The sequence below is a fragment of the Salvelinus namaycush genome, chromosome 14 (assembly GCF_016432855.1).
Source record: "Salvelinus namaycush isolate Seneca chromosome 14, SaNama_1.0, whole genome shotgun sequence".
Classification (NCBI taxonomy): Eukaryota; Metazoa; Chordata; class Actinopteri; order Salmoniformes; family Salmonidae; genus Salvelinus; species Salvelinus namaycush.
Window position 1 is genome coordinate 13,647,290 of NC_052320.1, and position 22,656 is coordinate 13,669,945.

A 22,656-nucleotide genomic window follows, 5' to 3' on the forward strand; every position below is an offset into this window, starting at 1 on the left:
ATCCGAAAATAATAATTTGCGGTATCATCTTTCCAAGGGCTCCATCTGAATTCACCCACCGACGTTCCTCTGCACTGCCACGCACAACTGTTTCTCAGCTGGTACACAATTTGATTGGCTGCTGTCCGATTCAATCTGTAATCCGTTAAATGAAGAGCTGCACGCTTTTTTTAATAGCATAATTTTTAGTATTTGAGCTTGGGGAGGGTATCAAGTCAGGTCGAGTCAAAAGGCTCAAGTCCAAGTCAAGTCACGAGTCATTAGTGTCAAAGTCGAGTTGCAAGTCATCATATTTGTGACTCGAGTCCACACCTCTGCTACTTAGGGACCTACTAGATCTTATTTTCACTTCCTGTTACTATATAGTGAGCTCCAAAATTATTGGGACAGTGACACATCTTTGGTTGTTTTGGCTCTGTACTCCAGCACTTTGGATTTGAAATGATACAATGACTATGAGGTTAAAGTGCAGACTGTCAGTTTTAATTTGAAGGTATTTTCATCCATATCGGGTGAACCGTTTAGACATTACAGCACTTTTTGTACATACAGTAAAAATTCCCTGTCCTAGGTCAGAGAATGTTTTATTTCAGCTTTTATTTCTTTCATCATATTCCCAGTGGGTCACACGTTTACATACACTCAATTCGTATTTGGTAGCATTGCCTTTAAATTGTTTAACTTGGGTCAAGCGTTTCGTGTAGCCTTCCACAAGCTTCCCACAATAAATTGGGTACATTTTGGCCCATTCCTCCTGACAGAGCTGGAGTAACTGAGTCAGGTTTGTAGGCCTCCTTGCTCGCACACACCTTTTCAGTTCTGTCCACACATTTTCTATGGGATTGAGGTTAAGGCTTTGTGAGTGCCACTCCAATACCTTCACTTTGTTGTCCTTAAGCCATTTTGCCAAAACTTTGGAAGTATGTTTGGGGTCATTATCCATTTGGAAAACCCATTTGCGAACCAAGATTTATCTTCCTGACTGTGATGTCCTGAGATGTTGCTTCAATAAATCCAGATAAGTTTGCTTCCTCATGATGCCATCTATTTTGTGATGTGCACCAGTCCCTCCTGCAGCAAAGCACCCCCACAACATGATGCTGCCACCCCCGTGCTTCATGGTTGGGATGGTGTTCTTCGGCTTGCAAGCATCCCCCTTTTTCCTCCAAACATAACGATGGTCATTATGGCCAAACAGTTCTATTTTTGTTTCATCAGACCAGAGGACATTTCTCCAAAAAGTATGATCTTTGTCCCCATGTGCAGTTGCAAACCGTAGTCTGGCTTTTTTATGGCGGTTTTGGAGCAGTGGCTTCTTCCTTGCTGAGCGGCCTTTCAGGTTATGTCGATATAGGACTCGTTTTACTGTGGATATAGATTATTTTGTACCTGTTTCCTCCAGCATCTTCACAAGGTCCTTTGCTGTTGTTCTGGGATGGATTTGCACTTTCCGCACCAAAGTACGTTCATCTCTAGTAGACAGAACGCGTCTCCTTCCTGAGCGGTATGATGGCTGCGTGGTCCCATGGTGTTTATACTTGCGTACTATTGTTTGTACAGATGAATGTGGTACCTTCAGGCGTTTGGAAATTGCTCCCAAGGATGAAGCAGACTTCTGGAGGTCTACAATTTTTTTTCTGAGGTATTGGCCGGTAGGGATATCCTTGTCTCATCGCGCTCCAGCGACTCCTGTGGCGGGCCGGGCGCAGTGCGCGCTAACCAAGGGGGGCGGGTGCACGGTGTTTCCTCCAACACATTGGTGCGGCTGGCTTCCGGGTTGGAGGCGCGCTGTTTTAAGAAGCAGTGCGGCTTGGTTGGGTTGTGCTTCGGAGGACGCATGACTTTCGACCTTCGTCTCTCCCGAGCCCGTATGGGAGTTGTAGCGATGAGACAAGATAGTAATTACTAGCGATTGGATACCACGAAAATTGGGGAGAAAAGGGAATAAAAAAATAAAATAAATAAAATAAAAAAACTTAGTGTAACTTCTGAACCACTGGAATTGTGATACAGTGAATTATAAGTGAAATAATCTTTCTATAAACAATTGTTGGAAAAATTACTTGTGTCATGCACAAAGTAGATGTCCTAACCGACTTGCTAAAACTATAGTTTGTTAACAAGAAATTTGTGGAGTTTTTGAAAAATGAGTTTTAATGACTCCAACCTAAGTGTATGTAAACATTTTTTCCAAAGTATTGGAACAATTTCACTTATGTGTATTAAAGCAATCAAAAGTTTAGTATTTGGTCCAATATTCCTAGCACACAATGGTAACATCAAGCTTGTGACGCTACAAACTTGCTGGATGCATTTTCTGTTTGTTTTGGTTGTGTTTCAGATTATTTTGTGCCCGAAATGAATGGTAGCAAATGTATTGTATCTTTTTGGAGTCACTTTCATTGTAAATAGCAATATAATGTTTCTAAATACTTCTACATTAATGTGGATGCTACTATGATTACAGATAATCCTGAATGAATCATGAATAATGAAGAATGTTACAGATGCACAAATACCTCCCTAACCTGCCCTGTTATTGTGGTGAGAGGTAAGCATGTTTTAGGGGTATGATATTGGTGCATCTGTAACTTTCTCACTCGATTCATTCAGAATTATCTGTAATCATGGTAGCATCCACATTAATATAGAAATGTTTAGAAACATATTCTATTCTTATTTACCATAAAAGTGACTCCAAAATGACACAATTCATTATTTACCATTAATTTCTACTGGGCACAAAATAATCTGAAACACAACTAAAACAAACAACAAATAGATCCAACAAGTCACAGCTTGATGATGTTTTTGTGTGCTAGGAATATGGGACCAAATACTAAACTTTTGACTTCTTTAATACACATATAAGTGAATTTGTTCCAATACTTTTGGTCCCCTAAAATGGGGGGATTATGCACCCGTTATGAATGAAAATACCCTCAAATTAAATCTGACAGTCTGCACTTTAACCTCATAGTCACTGTATCATTTCAAATTCAAGGTGCTGGAGTACAGAGCCAAAACAACCAAAAATATGTCGCAGCACCAATACTTTTGGAGCTCACTGTATATTCTGGAGAGGGTACATGATAGGTTTAGTGACCACAGTTTATTGTTATTTATTATAACAGAGGGTTTTGTGATGCAATCTCCACAGCATGAATAAAGTAATCCATATGATGTCTCTTATGTTAGAACAGCTATTAAAACATCTAAATCTCAATAAGTGACTGTTGAGCTACACAGAAATGTTAAATACTTTTATATAAAGAACGAACATGTTTAATATAGGTGCCATTGACTTGCATTGGATTTGCGCCACAATGATTGCGGATGATGTCACCCCTGCATGTACAGGGGAAAAAGGATGTGGCCCAGAATTGACCCCTGAGGGACATCATAGTGAATAGGTACTGGGGACAATACTGAACCACCCATGCTCACCGAGAAACGACTGGTTCAGGTCATAGATATGACCTGAACCAGTCGAGGGCAATGCTGGAGATTCCCACCCACCTCTCCAGCTGGTCAACAAGGATGTTACAGTATGATCAATAGTATCAAACTGAGATCCAAAAGAACTAGAATATAGCTTTCACCGGCATCAGCAGCCAACAGAAGGTCATTACTGACTTTCAATAAATCATTTTCTGTGCTGTGAAGTGAGTGCAAGCCCAACTTACATTTTTCAAATAAGTTGTTCATACTCAAACAAGCCACCATTTGCTTGATAACAACTTTTTCAAAAATCTTGGATAAAAAAATACATTTAGAGAGAGGTCTATAATTACTCTGTGAGGAGGTAGAGCTTTAATAACAACACAGCTCAACAGAATTCTTTATACATCTCCTTTCTTCACCTCACCCCGATATCACCTTTATCTCTGAGGCACACATTACCACTCAGGTGCTTTTGTCCGCTAGACACCATTCATGCATTGCTCACTGTGAGGAAAAATTGCCCTTTTGCCACCCTTAAACAAAATGAAAACCACTTCACTGTGTGCCAGTGCCCTTGAGGTCCATTATATTCTTTAGGATGCTATTGAGTTCTATTGATGGAAAGATCTTAAAATTCGCATTGACCACTTATCCTGGAGCGTCCTTTTTTGTCATGAAATAACAAACGGAAGAGGCATTTGGTGTTTATTGAGTTCAGTTGTTATTTTATTGAGCTATATGTATGTGTTGAAAATGGCAGGGTTATGGTAAGACCATAATAAGGGCTGTGTATGCTCCTTTACATCGCAGAGAAATTCCAATGTATGTACTTGTACTCACAAATGGTAATGAATGAAAGGTAAAGTTGAACTGGAGGTGTTGTATCCCTCTCCTCTACTCTACAGGCTGACTCTCAACCGGACGAGACTCCTGACCCGGGCTGCCAGGGGCTTCATGTTTCGCTCACACAGCAAAACCAGCGACTCTGTGGGGGAGAGTGAGAACGAGAACAAAGACTACATTCCTCTGGTGCGTTGCTGCATAGGTGCACCATTAGTTTTAGTTAAAAGGCTGTTCGCTGGATCTAAATACAACCAACTGCCCATATGTTCTACATGGTTTTTAAGAATGTTTACTGTAATTCACTAGTGACAAAAGGGTATGTTTTTGAAAATATAAATGTTAAATGATAAACTCAAATCAAATGTTATTTGTCACATACACATGGTTAGCAGATGTTAATGTGAGTATAGCGAAATGCTTGTGCTTCTAGTTCCGACCATGCAGTAATATTGTCACGGCCGTCGAATGAAGTAGACCAAAGCGCAGCGTGGTGAGCGTACATATTCCTTTTATTTAGGATGACGCCGACAAAAACAATAAACCATACAAAAACGACCGTGAAGCTTAAGGCTATAGTGCCACAAACAAAGACAACTTCCCACACTGAAAGGAGGGAAAAGGGCTACCTAAGTATGGTTCCCAATCAGAGACAACGATAGACAGCTGTCCCTGATTGAGAACCATACCCGGCCAAAACATAGAAATACAAAATCATAGAAAACAAAAACATAGAATGCCCACCCCAAATCACACCCTGACCAAACCAAATAGAGACATAAAAAGGCTCTCTAAGGTCAGGGCGTGACAAATATCTAACAAGTAATCTAACCTAACAATTTCACAACAACTACCTTATACACACAAGTGTAAATGAATGAATAAGATTATGTACATAAAAATATATGAATGAGTGATGGCCGAACGGCATAGGCAAGATGCAGATGGTATAGAGTACAGTATATACATATGAGATGAGTAATGTAGGGTATGTAAACATTATATAAAGTGGCATTGTTTAAAGTGGCTAGTGATACATTTATTACATCAATTTTTTCATTATTAAAGTGGTTAGAGTTGAGTCAGTATGCTGGCAGCAGCCACTCAATGTTAGTGATGGCTGTTTAACAGTCTGATGGTCTTGAGATAGAAGCTGTTTTTCAGTCTCTCGGTCCCAGCTTTGATGCACCTGTACTGACCTCGCCTTCTGGATGATAGCGGGGTAAACAGGCAGTGGCTCGGGTGGTTGTTGTCCTTGATGATCTTTTTGGCCTTCCTGTGACATCGGGTGGTGTAGGTGTCCTGGAGGGCAGGTAGTTTGCCCCCGGTGATGTGTTGTGCAGACCGCACTACCCTCTGGAGAGCCTTGCAGTTGAGGGCGGTGCAGTTGCCGTACCAGGCGGTAATACAGCCAGACAGGATGCTCTCGATTGTGCATCTGTAAAAGTTTGTGAGGGTTTTAGGTGACAAGTCAAATTTCTTCAGCCTCCTGAGGTTGAAGAGGCACTGTTGCGCCTTCTTCACCACGCTGTCTGTGTGGGTGTACCATTTCAGTTTGTTCGTGATGTGTACGCCAAGGAACTTAAAACTTTCCACCTCCACTACTGTCCCGTCGATGTGGATAGGGCAGGGGTTCTTCAACTTGTTTAGCATGGGACCCAAATGAGGAATTCTGTGTTTTCCTGGGACCCAAGCCTACAAAAACATGCAACTATATGTAAATATCGGTACATTTCATTGCCCTTACGCCCATTAACACATAACTCACTACCCTCTGGAGAGCCTTACGGTTATGGGCGGAGCAGTTGCCGTACCAGGCAGTGATACAGCCCGACAGGATGCTCTCGATTGTGCATCTGAAAAGTTTGTGAGTGTTTTTGGTAAAGTCGAATTTCTTCAGCCTCCTGAGGTTGAAGAGGTGCTGCTGTGCCTTCTTCACCACGCTGTCTGTGTGGGTGGACCATTTCAGTTTGTCTGTGATCTGTACGCCGAAGAACTTAAAAATGTCTACCCTCTCCACTACTGTCCCGTCGATGTGGATAGGGGGCTGCTCCCTCTGCTGTTTCCGGAAGTCCACAATCATCTCCTTTGTTTTGTTGACATTGAGGGTGAGGTTATTTTCCTGACACCACATTCCGAGGTCCCTCACCTCCTCCCTGTAGGCCGTCTCGTCTGGGCATACTTGAACTAGTCAGTAAAGATATAAAGGAGTTGAAGACAAAAAAGCTGCAACAATGAGAGAAAATCTGGTACTTACTGGTATCAAAGAAAATGAGCGCGAAGATCTTAAGGTGTAGAGAATTAATTATTTCTGTAAGCACAGAAACAAAATCAAAAAATCAAACTCAAACGTGTACACCGTTTGGGACAGAGAGGATAAAGATATGAGCGCCCAAATGTTGACAAATTTGCATTCTTTAAAGATAGAATATTAAAGATAAAATAACCCTTGGTATGAAAATAGGCATGAATGAGCAGTTCCCAAAGGAAATTGCAGAACGGTGCAAAGTTCTGTACCGACTCTTCAAGGTGAATAGATTAAAAGGGAAACGTGTAGCTCTCGTAGTCGATAAACTGTGTATTGATAACCAACTGTTCCAAGACTACTCCTAGGCTATTCTAAATATTTCCCGGAGTCAAATAATGGAACGCCCAATACTAACCATGGTAGGGATTGTATTATTTTTTTTTTTTACAATAAATACAACAAACTGATAAAGAAATAAACTACAATAGACTATACCGTTCCTTTTTTTATATAGCCCTTCTTACATCAGCTGATATATCAGCTGTACAGAAACCCAGCCTACAACCCCAAACAGCAAGCAATGCAGGTGTAGAAGCACGGTGACTAGGAAAAACTCCCTAGAAAGGCCAAAACCTAGGAAGAAACCTAGAGAGGAACCAGGCTATGAGGGGTGGCCAGTCCTCTTCTGGCTGTGCTAAGTGGAGATCATAACAGAACATGGCCAAGATGTTCAAATGTTCATAAATGACCAGCATGGTCAAATAATAATAATCACAGTAGTTGTCGAGGGTGCAAAGAGTCAGCACCTCAGGAGTAAATGTCAGTTGGCTTTTCATAGCCGATCATTGAGAGTATCTCTACCGCTCCTGCTGTCTCTAGAGAATTGAAAACAGCAGGTCTGGGACAGGTAGCATGTCCGGTGAACAGGTCAGGGTTCCATAGCCGCAGGCAGAACAGTTGAAACTGAAGCAGCAGCACGGCCAGGTGGACTGGGGACAGCAAGGAGTCATCATGCCAGGTAGTCCTGAGGCATGGTCCTAGGGCTCAGGTCCTCCGAGAGAGAGAAAGAAAGAAAGAAAGAAAGAGAGAATTAGAGAGATCATACTTAAATTCACACAGGACACCGGATAAGACAGGAGAAATACTCCAGATATAACAGACTGACCCTAGCCCCCCGACACATAAACTACTGCAGCATAAATACTGGAGGCTGAGACAGGAGGGGTCAAGAGACACTGTGGCCCCATCCGATGATACCCCCAGACAGGGCCAAACAGGCAGGATATAACCCCACCCACTTTGCCAAAGCACAGTCCCCACACCACTAGAGGGATATCTTCAACCACCAACTTACCATCCTGAGACAAGGCCGAGTATAGCCACAAAGATCTCCGCCACGGCACAACCCAAGGGGGGGGGGGGGCCCAACCCAGACAGGAAGGCCACGTCAGTGACTCAACCCACTCAAGTGACGCACCCATCCTAGGGACGGCATGGAAGAGCACCAGTAAGCCAGTGACTCAGCCCCTGTAATAGGGTTAGAGGCAGAGAATCCCAGTGGAGAGAGGGGAACCGGCCAGGCAGAGACAGCAAGGGCGGTTCGTTGCTCCAGAGGCTTTCCGTTCACCTTCACACTCCTGGGCCAGACTACCCTCAATCATATGACCTATTGAAGAGATGAGTCTTCAGTAAAGACTTAAAGGTTGAGACCGAGTCTGCGTCTCTCACATTGGTAGGCAGACCATTCCATAAAAATGGAGCTCTATAGGAGAAGGCCCTGCCTCCAGCTGTTTGGTTAGAAATTCTAGGGACAATTAGGAGGCCTGCGTCTTGTGACCATAGCGTACGTGTAGGTATGTACGGCAGAACCAAATCGGAAAGATAGGTAGGAGCAAGCCCATGTAATGCTTTGTAGGTTAGCAGTAAAACCTTGATCAGCCCTTGCCTTAACAGGAAGCCACATTTTTTGGTTCTAGTCAGGATTCTAGCAGCCGTATTTAGAAATAACTGAAGTCTATTTTGTACTTTATCCGGGTAGCCGGAAAGTAGAGTGTTGCAGTAGTCTAACCTAGAAGTAACAAAAGCATGGATTCATTTTTCTGCATCATTTTTGGACAGAACGTTTCTGATTTTTGCAATGTTACGTAGATGGAAAAAAGCTGTCCTTGAAACAGTCTTGATATGTTCGTCAAAAGAGAGATCAGGGTCCAGAGTAATGCCGAGTTCCTTCACAGTTTTATTTGAGACGAATGTACAACCATCAAGATTAATTGTCAGATTCAACAGAAGATCTCTTTGTTTCTTGGGACCTAGAACAAGCATCTCTGTTTTGTCCGAGTTGAAAAGTAGAAAGTTTGCAGCCATCCACTTCCTTATGTCTGAAGACTTCTAGCGAGGGCAATTTTGGGGCTTCACCATGTTTCATTGAAATGTACAGCTGTGTGTCATCCGCATAGCAGTGAAAGTTAACATTATGTTTGCGAATGACATCCCCAAGTGGTAAAATATATAGTGAAAACAATAGTGGTCCTAAAACGGAACCTTGAGGAACACCGAAATGTACAGTTGATTTGTCAGAGGACAAATTCACAGAGACAAACTGATATCTTTCCGACAGATAAGATCTAAACCAGGCCAGAACTTGTCCGTGTAGACCAATTTGGGTTTCTAATCTCCAAAAGAATGTGGTGATCGATGGTATCGAAAGCAGCACTAAGGTCTAGGAGCACGAGGACAGATGCAGAGCCTCGGTCTGACGCCAATTAAAGGTCATTTACCACCTTCACAAGTGCAGTCTCAGTGCTATGATGGGGTCTAAAACCAGACTGAAGCATTTCGTATACATTGTTTGTCTTCAGGAAAGAAGTGAGTTGCTGCGCAACAGCTTTTTCTAACATTTTTGAGAGGAATGGAAGATTCGATATAGGCCGATAGTTTTTTATATTTTCTGGGTCAAGGTTTGGCTTTTTCAAGAGAGGCTTTATTACTGCCACTTTTAGTGAGTTTGGTACACATCCGGTGGATAGAGAGCCGTTTATTATGTTCAACATAGGAGGGCCAAGCACAGGAAGCAGCTCTTTCAGTAGTTTAGTTGGAATAGGGTTCAGTATGTAGCTTGAAGGTTTAGAGGCCATGATTATTTTCATCATTGTGTCAAGAGATATAGTACTAAAACACTCGAGTGTCTCCCTTGATCCTAGGTCCTGGCAGAGTTGTACAGACTCAGGACAACTGAGCTTTGGAGGAATATGCAGATTTAAAGAGGAGTCCGTAATTTTCTTTCTAATGATCATGATCTTTTCCGCAAAGAAGTTCATGAATTTATTACTGCTGTAGTGAAAGCCATCCTCTCTTGGGGAATGCTGCTTTTTAGTTGGATTTGCGACAGTATCAAAAATAATTTTAGGATTGTTCTTATTTTCCTCAATTAAATTGGAAAAATAGGATGATCGAGCAGCAGTGAGGGCTCTTCGATACTGCACAGTATTGTCTTTCCAAGCAACTCGGAAGACTTCCAGTTTGGTGTGGCGCCATTTCCATTCCAATTTTCTGGAAGCTTGCTTCAGAGCTTCATAACCAGAATAGAAAGATGAGTGGGAGGCCCCAGTGCACAACTGAGCAAGAGGACAAGTACATTCGAGTTTCTAGTTTGAGAAACAAACGCCTCACAAGTCCTCAACTGGCAGCTTCATTAATTAGTACCGCAAAACACCAGTCTCAACGTCAATAGTGAAGAAGCGACTCCGGGATGCTGGCCTTCTAGGCAGAGTTGCAAAGAAAAAGCCATATCCCAGACTGGCCAATAAAAAGAAAAGATTAAGATAGGCAAAAGAACACAGACACTGGACAGAGGAACTCTGCCTTGAAGGCCAGCATCCCGGAGTCGCCTCTTCACTGTTGACATTGAAAGTGGTGTTGCTTCAATAAATCCACATAAGTTTGCTTCCTCATGATGCCATCTATTTTGTGAAGTGCACCAGTCCCTCCTGCAGCAAAGCACCCCCACAACATGATGCTGCCACCCCGTGCTTCACGGTTGGGATGGTGTTCTTCAGCTTGCAAGCCTCCCCCTTTTTTCCTCCAAACATAACGATGGTCATTATGGCCAAACAGTTCTATTTTTGTTTCATCAGACCAGATGACATTTCTCCAAAAAGTATGATCTTTGTCCCCATGTGCAGTTGCAAACCGTAGTCTGGCTTTTTTATGGCGGTTTTGGAGCAGTGACTTCTTCCTTGCTGAGCGGCCTTTCAGGTTATGTCGATATAGGACTCGTTTTACTGTGGATATAGATTATTTTGTACCTGTTTCCTCCAGCATCTTTACAAGGTCCTTTGCTGTTGTTCTGGGATTGATTTGCACTTTCCGCACCAAAGTACGTTAATCTCTAGGAGACAGAACGCGTCTCCTTCCTGAGCGGTATGAAAGCTGCGTGGTCCCATGGTGTTTATACTTGCATACTATTGTTTGTGCAGATGAATGTGGTACCTTCAGGCGTTTGGAAATTGCTCCCAAGGATGAAGCAGACTTGTGGAGGTCTACAATTTTTTTTCTGAGGTCTTGGATGATTTCTTTTGATTTTCCCATGATGTCAAGCAGAGAGGCACTGAGTTTGAAGGTAGGCCTTGAAATACATCCACAGGAACACCTCCAATTGACTCAAAATATGTCAATTAGCCTATCAGAATCTTCTAAAGCCATGACATCATTTTCTGGAATTTTCAAGCTGTTTAAAGGCACAGTCAATTTAGTGTATGTAAACTTCTGACCCACTTAGAATTGTGATACAGTGAATTGTAAGTGAAATAATCTGTCTGTAAACAATTGTTGGAAAAATTGCTTGTGTCATGCACAAAGTAGATGTCCTAACCAACTTGCCAAAACTATAGTTTGTTAACAAGAAATGTGTGGAGTGGTTGAAATTTTAATGACTCCAAGCTAAGTGTATGTCAACTTCCGACTTCAACTGTATGTGTCTCTATGGACGCGGGCCTTCCTTTTTTTAACCATTTATCAATTTTCGAGCAAACGGAATGAGCAGCAGCTACGTTTGGCTACATTAGTGGAATTCCCGCGAGAGATTAACGGTTAATGTGATTGGATGTTAATTATTTGACTAGGCTCCTTGTATTTGACATTGTGTTCTTGTTACGCTGAACACTAGATGGTTTCATTTTATTTTGGGCAGTTAAACCTGGCAACACAGACGGAAAAAAAACTCACTCAAATGTATAGCCCCGTTGGAAAATATAAATGGACTGCTTGAAAATGTAAAAAAAACACATTTGAATCACATTTTTACTTGGCGTACCCTCGACGGCATTATGCGTACCCCAGTTTGGGAATACCTGAGTTAGAGGAAAAACAAAAAGAAATGCACAAACTTATTCAAGAAGGATCAAGTGTAATATATTATAAAAATAAATTGAACTGGATGGAATAGGGAGAAAAATGCTCAATGATTTTTTAATCTTCAACATAGAAATGCTATCAAAGATAATTTACTGAAACTTGTTACGAATGACAGAGTCACTCATGAGTCACCAAACAATATTTTGAAAGAGTAAACAAAGTGCTTTGTTTTAGTTTCAGTCTCCTCCATCTCAACTAACCGAAGTTAATTGTATGGATTTATTTTCTATTAATAATGTAAAATTAAGTGCTGTACAGAAAGACTAATATGAAGGTCAAATTACAGAGGAGGAATTTATTGATGAAATTAAGGCCTTTAAGTCCGGGAAAACTCCAGGGCTGGATTGTTTACCAGTTGAGTTACACTACAGTTCAAAAGTTTGGTGTCACTTAGAAATGTCTTTGTTTTTGAAAGAAAATAAAACTTTTTATCCATTAAAACAACATCAAATTGATCAGAAATACAGTGTAGACATTGTTAATGTTGTAAATGACTATTGTAGCTGGAAACGGCAGATTTCTTATTGAATATCTACATAGGCGTACAGAGGCCCATTATCAGCAACCATCACTCCTGCGTTCCAATGGTACGTTGTGTTAGCTAATCCAAGTTTATAATTTTAAAAGGCTAATTGATCATTAGAAAACCCTTTTGCAATTATGTTAGCACAGCTGAAAACTGTGGTGCTAATTAAATAGGTAATAAAACTGGCCTTCTTTAGACTAGTTGAGTATCTGGAGCATCAGCATTTGTGGGTTCGATTTCAGGCTCAAAATGGCCAGAAACAAAGACCTTTCTTTTCAAACTCATCAGTCTATTCTTGTTCTGAGAAATGAAGGCTATTCCATGCGAGAAATTGCAAAGAAACTGAAGATCTCGTACAACGCTGTGTCTACTCCCTTCACAGAACAGCGCAAACTGGCTCTAACCAGAATAGAAAGAGGAGTGGGAGGCCCCGGTGCACAACTGAGCAAGAGGACAAGTACATTCGAGTGTCTAGTTTGAGAAACAGACGCCTCACAAGTCCTCAACTGGCAGCTTCATTAAATAGTTCCCACAAAACACCAGTCTCAACGTCAATAGTGAAGAAGCGACTCCGGGATGCTGGCCTTTTAGGCAGAGTTGCAAAGAAAAAGCCATATCTCAGACTGGCCAATAAAAAGAAAAGTTTAAGATGGGCAAAAGAACACAGACACTGGACAGAGGAAGATTGGAAGAAAGTGTTATGGACAGACGAATCTAAGTTTGAGGTGTTCGGGTCACAAAGAAGATTATTTGTTAGACGCAGAAAAAAGTGCTTGAGGACATCTGTCAAGCATGGTGGAGGCAATGTGATGGTCTGGGGGTGCTTTGGTGGTGGTAAAGTGGGAGATGTGTACAGGGTAAAATGGATATTTAAGAAGGAAGGCTACCACTCCATTTTGCAACGCCATGCTATACCCTGTGGACGGCGCTTCATTGGAGCCAATTTCCTCCTACAACAGAACAATGACCCAAAGCACAGCTCAAAACTATGCAAGAACTGTTTAGGTAAGAAGCAGTCAGCTGGTATTCTGTCTGTAATGGAGTGGCCAGCACAGTCACCGGATCTCAACCCTTTTGAGCTGTTGTGGGAGTAGCTTGACCATATGGTACGTAAGAAGTGCCCATCAAGCCAATCCAACTTGTGGGAGGTGCTTCAGGAAGCATGGGGTGAAATCTCTTTAGATTACCTCAAGAAATTGACAACTAGAATGCCAAAGGTCTGTAAGGCTGTAATTGCTGCAAATGGAGGATTATTTGACCAAAGCAAAGTTTGAAGGACACAATTATTATTTCAATTAAAAATCATTATTTATAACCTTGTCAACATCTTGACTATATTTCCTATTTATTTTGCAACTCATTTTATGTATGTTTTCATGGAAAACAAGGACATTTCTAAGTGACCCCAAACTTTTGAATGGTAGTGTATACCAAACCTTTTTTGATGTACTCAGTGGTCCGTTATTAGCATGTTTTAACCACTCCTATAAAAATGGTAGATTATCAGATACTCAACAAGAAGGTCTGATTTCATTACTACTGAAACAGGACCCAAGTGGTAAATATAAAGTCCAGTCCATTTAAGAAATTGGAGGCCCCTTACAATTCAGTGTTGTGATGCAAAAATTCGGGCAAAATGCATAGAATTAAAAAGGTATTGGCGGATTTTATTCATCCTAATCAGACAGGTTTTTTACATGGAGGATACATTGGAGATAACATAAAACAAGTATTGGAAACAATAGAACACTATGAAAAATCAGGGAAACCAGGACTGGTATTCATAGCTGACTTTGAAAAGGCTTTTGATAAAGTACTACTGGAATTCATTAATAAATGCCTGGAATATTTAGTTGTTTGAGAATCTCTTTGTATAATGTGTTAAGTTACAGTATGTATAGTAATCCTAGTTGTAAAATATTAAATAATGGCTACTTCTCAGAAAGTATTAAACTGTCAAGAGGAGTTAAACAAGGTTGTCCTATATCGGCATATCTATTTATTATGGCCATCAGATCCAACGGGCTAGAAATCCAGGGCTTTAAAACAAAAGGGGTCATTGTAAGATGATGACTGTTTTCTTTTAAATCCACAATTTAGATCCCTCCACAGCCTCAAAGGGTCTAGATAATTTTTCTAACCTCTCTGGATTACAACCAAGTTATTATATTACGTATTGAATCACAAAAAAATGAAACTTTTACATTACCGTGTAATTCACCAATAAAATGGTCTGATGTTGATGTGGACATACTTGATATTCATATCCTGAAATAAATTATCTCACTACAATACATTTTTATAGAAAGTTAGCAAAAAAAGATAAGATCTTGCATCCATGGAAAGGAAAATACCTGTCTATTTGTGGGGGATAAAAATCACCCTGTATCAGGTTTCAGGTGAGACCCAAGTGCAAACTGTGTAGAAGTAACAATGTTTATTGTAACAACAGAGGCAGGAAAACGACAGGTCAAGGCAGGCAGGGGTCGATAATCCAGAGTAGTGGGGCCAAGGTACAGGACGGCAGGCCCATGGTCAGGTCAGGCAGAGGTCGGTAATCCAGAGTAGGGGCAAAGGAACAGGATGGCAGGCAGGCTCAGGGCCAGGCAGAGTGGTCAGGCAGGTGGGCTTGGAGTCAGGACAGGCAGGAGTCAAAACCAGGAGGGTGAGAAAAGAGAGATTGGGAAAAAGCAGGCGCTGAGACACAAAACGCTGGTGCGCTTGAACAAACAAGACTAACTGGCACAGACAGACAGAAAACAGAGGTATAAATACCCAGGGGATAAGTGGGGAAGATGTGCGACACCAGGAGGAGGGTGGAGACCAGCACAAGGACAGGTGAAACAGATTAGGGCGTGACACCCTGATTAACAATTTAGTCATAACCCAGTTTACCTATTTGCTTATGGCCTTGCCTACACCTAGAGACTTGTTTTTTTAATTATAAGAGCACAAACTATTCAATTTTATTTGGAACGGCAAGCTAGACAAAATTATACAGGCCTATTTATATAATTAATATGAATTCGGAGGGCAGGAATGATTAAATATTAAAGCATTAGACCTCTCACTAAAGGCTTCAGTCATACAAAAGTTATACTTAAATCTGAACTGGTTCTCTAGCAGATTAGTAGGAATGTCTCACCCCTTGTTCAAGAATGGCCTTTTTCCCTTTATTCAGATTACAACCTCTCACTTTTGGTTATTTGAAAATTAAATCTTCTCCAAAATATCGCTATTTTTAAAACAAGCCATAAAAACTTTGTTGCAATTTCAGTTAAATTCACCAGAAAAGACAGAACAAATAATACAACAAATATTTTGAGTAAAAACATAATTTTTTTTATTTTATAAAAAAAAAAATCTTTGTAGATGATATCATAAATAGGACTGGTGGAGTTATATGGAAAAATATATGGAAATGTCTGCTCTACCCAAAATGACAACCATGTAATTGCAGCATTACCACAAAAAATGGAAGGGTGAAAAAATAAGGAACTTGTCTGTCGGCTCTGCATTAAAGACCAAAATTGGTTTAAGAAAATTGTGACAAATAAAAAAAGTATACCAGTTTCATTTTAGGACCCAAAAAAGTGACACCTGTGCCATATAGATTGCAAAATAGTTGGGTAGAGATTTTTTATGTACCAATTCCATGGCACATGGTTTATTAGCTGAAACACGAAACACGTGATTCAATTTATTATACAAAATTCTTGCAACCAATAGAATGTTATATACAGTGGCTTGTGAAAGTATTCACCCCCCTTGGCATTGTTCCTATTTTGTTGCCTTACAACCTGGAATTAAATTGTATTTTTTTGGAGGGGGGGTGTATCATTTTGATTTACACAACATGTCTACCACTTTGAAGATACAAAATATGTTTTATTGTGAAACAAACAAGAAATAAGACAAAAAAACAAATCTTGAGCGTGCATAACTATTCACCCCCCCAAAGACAATACTTTGTAGAGCCACCTTTTGCAGCAATTACATCTTCAAGTCTCTTGGGGTATGTCTCTATAAGCTTAGCACGTCTAGGCACTGGGATTTTTTCCCATTCTTCAAGGCAAAACTGCTCCAGCTCCTTCAAGTTGGATGGGTTCCGCTGGTGTACAACAATCTTTAAACAAGTTCTTAGGGATATCCCCCTTTTTTCAATTTTCGCATAAAATGACATACCAAATCTAACTGCCTATAGCTCAGGCCCTGAAGCAAGGATATGCATATTCTTGGTACCATTTGAAAGGAAACACTTTGAAGTTTGTGGAAATGTGAATGTAGGAATGTAGGAGAATATAACACAATAGATCTGGTAGAAGAAAATACACAGAAAAAACAACTTTTTCCCCCCACCACCATCTTTGAAATGCAAGAGAAAGGTCCCAGTTCTAGCCATCAATATAGTTGTAATTTCGATGGTGTCCACAAGATGGCAGCAGTGTATGTGCAAAGTTTCAGATGAATAACTTGAAGTATGAGCGAACCACATGACATTTAGTATGAAGTCACCCAGGGACGTTTGCATTCATATTACATTTATCTGTAAGAATATTGTCAAATCTGTATACTTGGACTTTGATTTAGCTTTTCCAGTATTAGTAGCCATATTATAAGTTCAACATTTGCAAACAACCAGTTTTCATAACTTCAAAACTGAATTCTCAGAATTTCTGTCCAAAAGGAAAAGGCATGCTGTCGTACAAGGTTAGTAGCTACATTTTATGACATATACAGGGTTTATGGATACTCCCATAAAGCCCAGCTCATTGACTATATAGCTACATTTGTTTGACCCCGATTGGTGCTTATTTGACAAAGTTAGAGTCGTTCAAGTGAAGACCGGCTGCGTCATCGGCGTGCCATGAAGGCGTCGCTGTCTGACCAAATATGGTGTCCTATAGGATATGCTACACTCCTAATGATATAGTGAAGTCTGGTTACGTTCTAGGATCTCTGAGGAATACATATGAATGTGATTTGGCTGGTTGAAACAACGTTTAGGGTTAGATTTTCACAGATTACTTTCTTTGCAATTTGAACGAGTGGAAATACAAAATCGATTGTGTGTGCTATATGGACCTTTTTAGGATATGAAAAAGGATTTTATCTAACAAAACGACACTTCATGTTATCTCTGGGACCCTTTGGATGATGAATCAGAGCAATATGTCAGAATGTAAGTACACATTTCACCTTCAGAGGTGAATTTATCAAACCTATCGCGGTGAAAAAAGTGTTTTGTTGTTAAGAGCTCTCCTCAAACAATAGCATGGCATTTTTTCGCAGTAATAGCTACTGTAAATTGGACAGTGCAGTTATATTAACAAGAATTTAAGCTTTCAGCCGATATAAGACACTTATATGTACCGACATTTGTTGTTTCTCTAAAATCTGCAATCGTGACACAAGGCGCTGCATGATTTACAACTGTCCCGTTGTTAAGTCATACCACAGATTCTCAATTGGATTGAGGTCTGTGCTTTGACCATTCCAATATATTTAAATGCTTTAGCAGTATGCTTAGAGTCATTGTCCTGCTGGAAGGTGAACCTCCGTCCCAGTCTCAAATCTCTGGAAGACTGAAACAGGTTTCCCTCAAGAATTTCCCTGTATTTAGCGCTATCCATCATTCCTCCAATTCTGTCCAGTTTCCCAGTCCCTGCCAATGAAAAACATCCTCACAGCACGATGCTGCCACCACCATGCTTCACTGTGGGGACTTTATCCCTGACCTGTTTGGAAAGCTCCTTGGTCTTCATAGTGCTGCTTGCTTGGTGGTGCCCCTTGCTTAGTGGTGTTTCAGACTCTGGGGCCTTTCAGAACAGGTGTATGTATACTCAGATCATCTGACACTTAGATTGCACACAGGTGGACTTTATTTAACTAATTATGTGACTTCTGGAGGTAATTGGCTGCACCAGATCTTATTTAGGGGCTTCATAGCAAAGTGGATAAATGTCCCTATGCACGCACCACTTTTCTGTTTTTTAAATGTTTTTATTTTTTAAACAAGTTATTTTTTAAATTTCACTTCACCAATTTGGACTATTTTGTGTATGTCCAATACATGAAATCCAAATAAAAATCCATTTAAGTTACAGGTTGTAATGAAACAAAATAGGAAATACGCCAAGGGGGGTGAATACTTTTGCAAGGCACTGTATATGGGGGATAGAACCATCCTAGCTCTGCAGGTTTTGCTGCGAAGAAACAGAATCATTAAATAATTTGTTTTGATACTGTCCATATGTACAGTAGCTTGTTTTTGGTTGCAGGTTCAGGAATGGCTGAAGAATTACAACATTTACCTGGAGCTAACTCTGCCAATAGCACTGCTGGGTGATTTGAAAAGTCATAGTCAATCGATCAATAATATAATAATACTTTTAGCAAAAATGTTTATCTTTAATTTACAATCTGTAGAAACTATGATAATAGAAAGGTTCAGAACTTTTGTGAAACATCACAGCACAGTTGAAAAATATAAAAACTGGATGGTCTTCAGAGATAGATGGGAGGGGTTGAGAGTAGCTGAAGGATGGGACTAAAAACAAACAAAAGATACCTATTATAAAATACATGTATATAGTATGTATAAGCTTGGAGTAGAAGCCTATGTGTTGTTAGTTTACCATTAGTTTACTCCAATTAGGTGAGGGGTGTTAGGGTTAGGGGAACATAATAAAGGAAAATATATTTCACAATTTGTATTAAACTACCTCTCTCTGGTACAGGTGTCCTTACAGTTGGCATGTGGTGCGTTCTGCCTAGACAGCGCTCTGTGTGAGGCCATCAACGTGCCCATGGACAAGCTGAAGTGGACGTCTCCCTTCACCAGCCACCGGGTCAGTCTGGGTCACCACGTCTCCCACTCAGCCAGCTGCCGCTCAAACAGCAGCGCTGCAGACGACAGCCACAGGTCCACCTCTCCATCTCCGTTTGAGAGCTCAGCTAAGGAGACAAAAACCAGCCTGGCAGGCCACCACCAGCACCAGCCTGGAGACCTGGTCGTCAGCAGCCACAGACAGGGGGGGCACAGCCCCTCTCACCTGGCCAGGAGTCCACGGACTGAGGGTTGGCCTGGGTCTTCTCCTTCCTTCCTGGGCGGCTCCTCCACCCCTACCTCCTCCACCTATGCCGAGCACCCTCTCTCCCCTCACTCCCAGACAGACAGCGGAAGGGGTTCGGAGTCGGAGAGCGTGGAAACCCCCCCAGCAGCGCCCCCTGGTGGCCCGGGGTCCAGGAAGAGGCTGAATACGGAGGGCATGGTGTGGGCCACGGCTGTAGCCTTGGCCTGGCTGGAGCACAGCTCGGCCAGCTACTTCATAGAGTGGGAGCTGATAGCCGCTAAGGCTAGCATGTGGCTCAGTGCCCAGACCATCCCTGAAGGAAAGGACTTAGCCTCAGTCAAGTCTGCTGCCAACCAGCTCTTTATCATCCTCAGACACTGGGACGAGAACCTGCAGCTCAACATGCTCTGCTACAACCCCAACAGTGTCTGAGGCTGATTGCATCGCATGCACCGTCATCCATCCGGACATATTCAACCATACTATGCTAACTGACTAACGCTTTATTTACTACTATTTATTTTTTGCCATTTTGAGTATTGCCGAATTTGTTAGTGCAGCTATTGTGAGCATTGTGTAGTTGAATTGATTCTGTTATGAGAACTTCTAAACATGTCAGAAGCTTCCCAGAGGCACAAACTTGCTTGTTGTCTCCCTTTGGGTGGATACATTCACCAGCTATGGGTCTGATTAAACATGATTCTATTCACATGGTGAAGGATATCAGAAGTGTAAGAGTAAACATACATATTCTAAAAAATAAGTTTATGAAAATATATGTATTGTTTTATTTATGTTTAATATTTCCATCATATTGATGTCCAATGATGAGAGAATATGCCAAAAGAATTCCCATGAGACTTTTCCAATTATTTATATTGCATCTAATGTGTTTGATCGTCACAATCATTTCAAAATCAATATTGTGATATATGAACATTTGCCTGGTCCCAGATCTGATTGTGCTGTCTTGCCAACTATGGCCAATTCCTCTTCTCATGTTTGATGTTTTCGTATTGGTTCAGAGACCGTCCTTTTATCGCTGTTTATTTTGTATTCATTATGTAGCCATAAGTGCCTAACAATGATTAAAGACAAACAAAGATTGGTTATCAGAAATACGTATTTAGATGTTTCTCTGCTGTTATTGTTTGATATCAAATGTGTTTCCATATAAAAAATGCTCAGCGTGTTTTCTTTTGTAGGTGTTCTGAATAATGTGATAGAAACTTTCTAAAAAAAAAAAAAGTGAGTTTTTCTTTCCTTTGTCCTTTCCTTTCCCTTGTCCTTTCCTCTGTCCTTTCCTTTGTCCTTTTCTTTCCCTTGTCCTTTCCTCTGTCCTTTCCTCTGTCCTTTCCTTTGTCCTTTTCTTTCCCTTGTCCTTTCCTCTGTCCTTTCCTTTGTCCTTTCCTTTCCCTTGTCCTTTCCTTTGTCCTTTTCTTTCCTTTGTCCTTTCCTTTGTCCTTTCCTTTGTCCTTTTACTTCCTTTGTCCTTTCCTTTCATTTGTCTCTTTTGTAAGACATTGTACTCTGCTCTCATATTTCCTCAAAAACTTTGTTAATTTTACTCAGGTAGTATTATTTTCCTAAGGCTTTGAAATTTCATCCATCCTGCTGCATGAAAAACCAATGTTTGTGTTATAATATGTATCAACAGTGGGAGCAAAGCAATTCCCCCACAGCCAACCTGTTCTGCTGCATTTGGCCCAGGTCAAAAGTAGTGCACTATAGAGAGTCGGGTGCCATTTGGAACATACCTCTAGAAATATCGTAATTTAATTGTGATCTGTGTAAACTTATAGTGATTGTGGCGGCTGGCTTTACTTGTGTACAACTCGATTGTTGCTGTGTGTTTTGAAAATATGATTGTTGACTGTTTTGAGGCTGGTAAAGGCTTCCATAGTCTCAGTTTGCTAAATGTCAGTGGTATGACTATGCAACTGCATGTAATAAAATATATCCACTCATGAAGCCGTAGAAGTTTGCATCAAGACAAATATAAAACTATTGGTCCTGTTCGCTACACAAACAATATAACAGATGTTACCCTGCATGGTGCAATAGTGGTTTATGTCCATTTTTATGTTCAATTAATGATGCTTGACATTTAAACAGAATTGCACCCATAGGCAGCACTATTCATAGCCAGTAGATGATGCACCACACTTCAAAACACCATGAAGTTAAGAAGGTCTCTCATTGAACTTGACCAAATGAAAACAATTTCTATTTTACAGACGTTGGTGTGGTAAATTGGTGTGGTAAGCCGTACCTGACTCTGTCTGAGGGCCTCATTAACAACAAGTGTAGGAAGGAGCAACGGCTCAGAGAAAGCAAAGAGCCCATTAGGATAACAAGGATCTAGTCATGCTAGTAACACCATGACCTGGAAGCACATACCTTCTCTCTCTCTGTTAGAGATGCTGTATGAAAGAGAGGACCGGGGAGACAGAGTTGTAGGGATAGAGAGAAAGCGTGGGGGGAGAGAAAGAGAGTGAGAGAGAGATGGAGGTAGGGGAAAGAGGTGGGGAGAAAGAGAGTGAGAGAGATTGAGGTATGGAGGTATGGAGAGAGAGAGAGAGGTATGGAGAGAGAGAGATAGAAGTATTGAGAGAGAGAGCGTGAATGACGAAGAACCATGGCTCATTAGTGTTGTGACAGGTGATACATCTTGACCCTTCCTTTATACACAGAGCTACAAATGCTCCTGTTGCTGGTACACGAGGTACACACTGCACAGGGCACATGGTGCACACTACATGGTGCACATGGTACACACTACACAGGGCACATGGTACACACTACACAGTGCTTTGAAGAGCAATCCTCCAAAGCCAGTACCCAAAAGGGGATTTGACTGTGACCCTCAAATCTCAGCAACACTTAAACTCTGCTGGAGAGTTTTTGTGCAAGCAACTGACTGTGGCTTCAGGGATTAGAGGCACAGCACTGAATGACAGTTTGGTTTTCAGTTAGTTTATTGCCACTTTATTCCCTCATAATTATTTTTCTACTTTCTTAGTCAGAGAAATGATGTGCATAAGGACTTCTGATGTTCATATTGTTACAAGGCTACTGCTTCTATATTCAGAGAAAATACCTGTGTAAGG

The 22,656-nt window shown here is 41.0% G+C and overlaps 1 protein-coding gene across 1 annotated transcript in view; it reads left to right on the top strand.

The window, feature by feature from the left end:
- The window catches only part of vwa5b1 (von Willebrand factor A domain containing 5B1), a 59,819-nt gene extending 39,796 nt beyond the window's left edge, over nucleotides 1-20,023 (top strand). Inside the window, 2 exon segments of the mRNA XM_039008747.1 lie at nucleotides 4,350-4,473; nucleotides 19,211-20,023. Of these exon segments, the coding sequence (XP_038864675.1) occupies nucleotides 4,350-4,473; nucleotides 19,211-19,978 (892 nt within the window). The 3' untranslated portion in view covers nucleotides 19,979-20,023.
- Nucleotides 20,024-22,656: the final 2,633 nt, after the last annotated feature.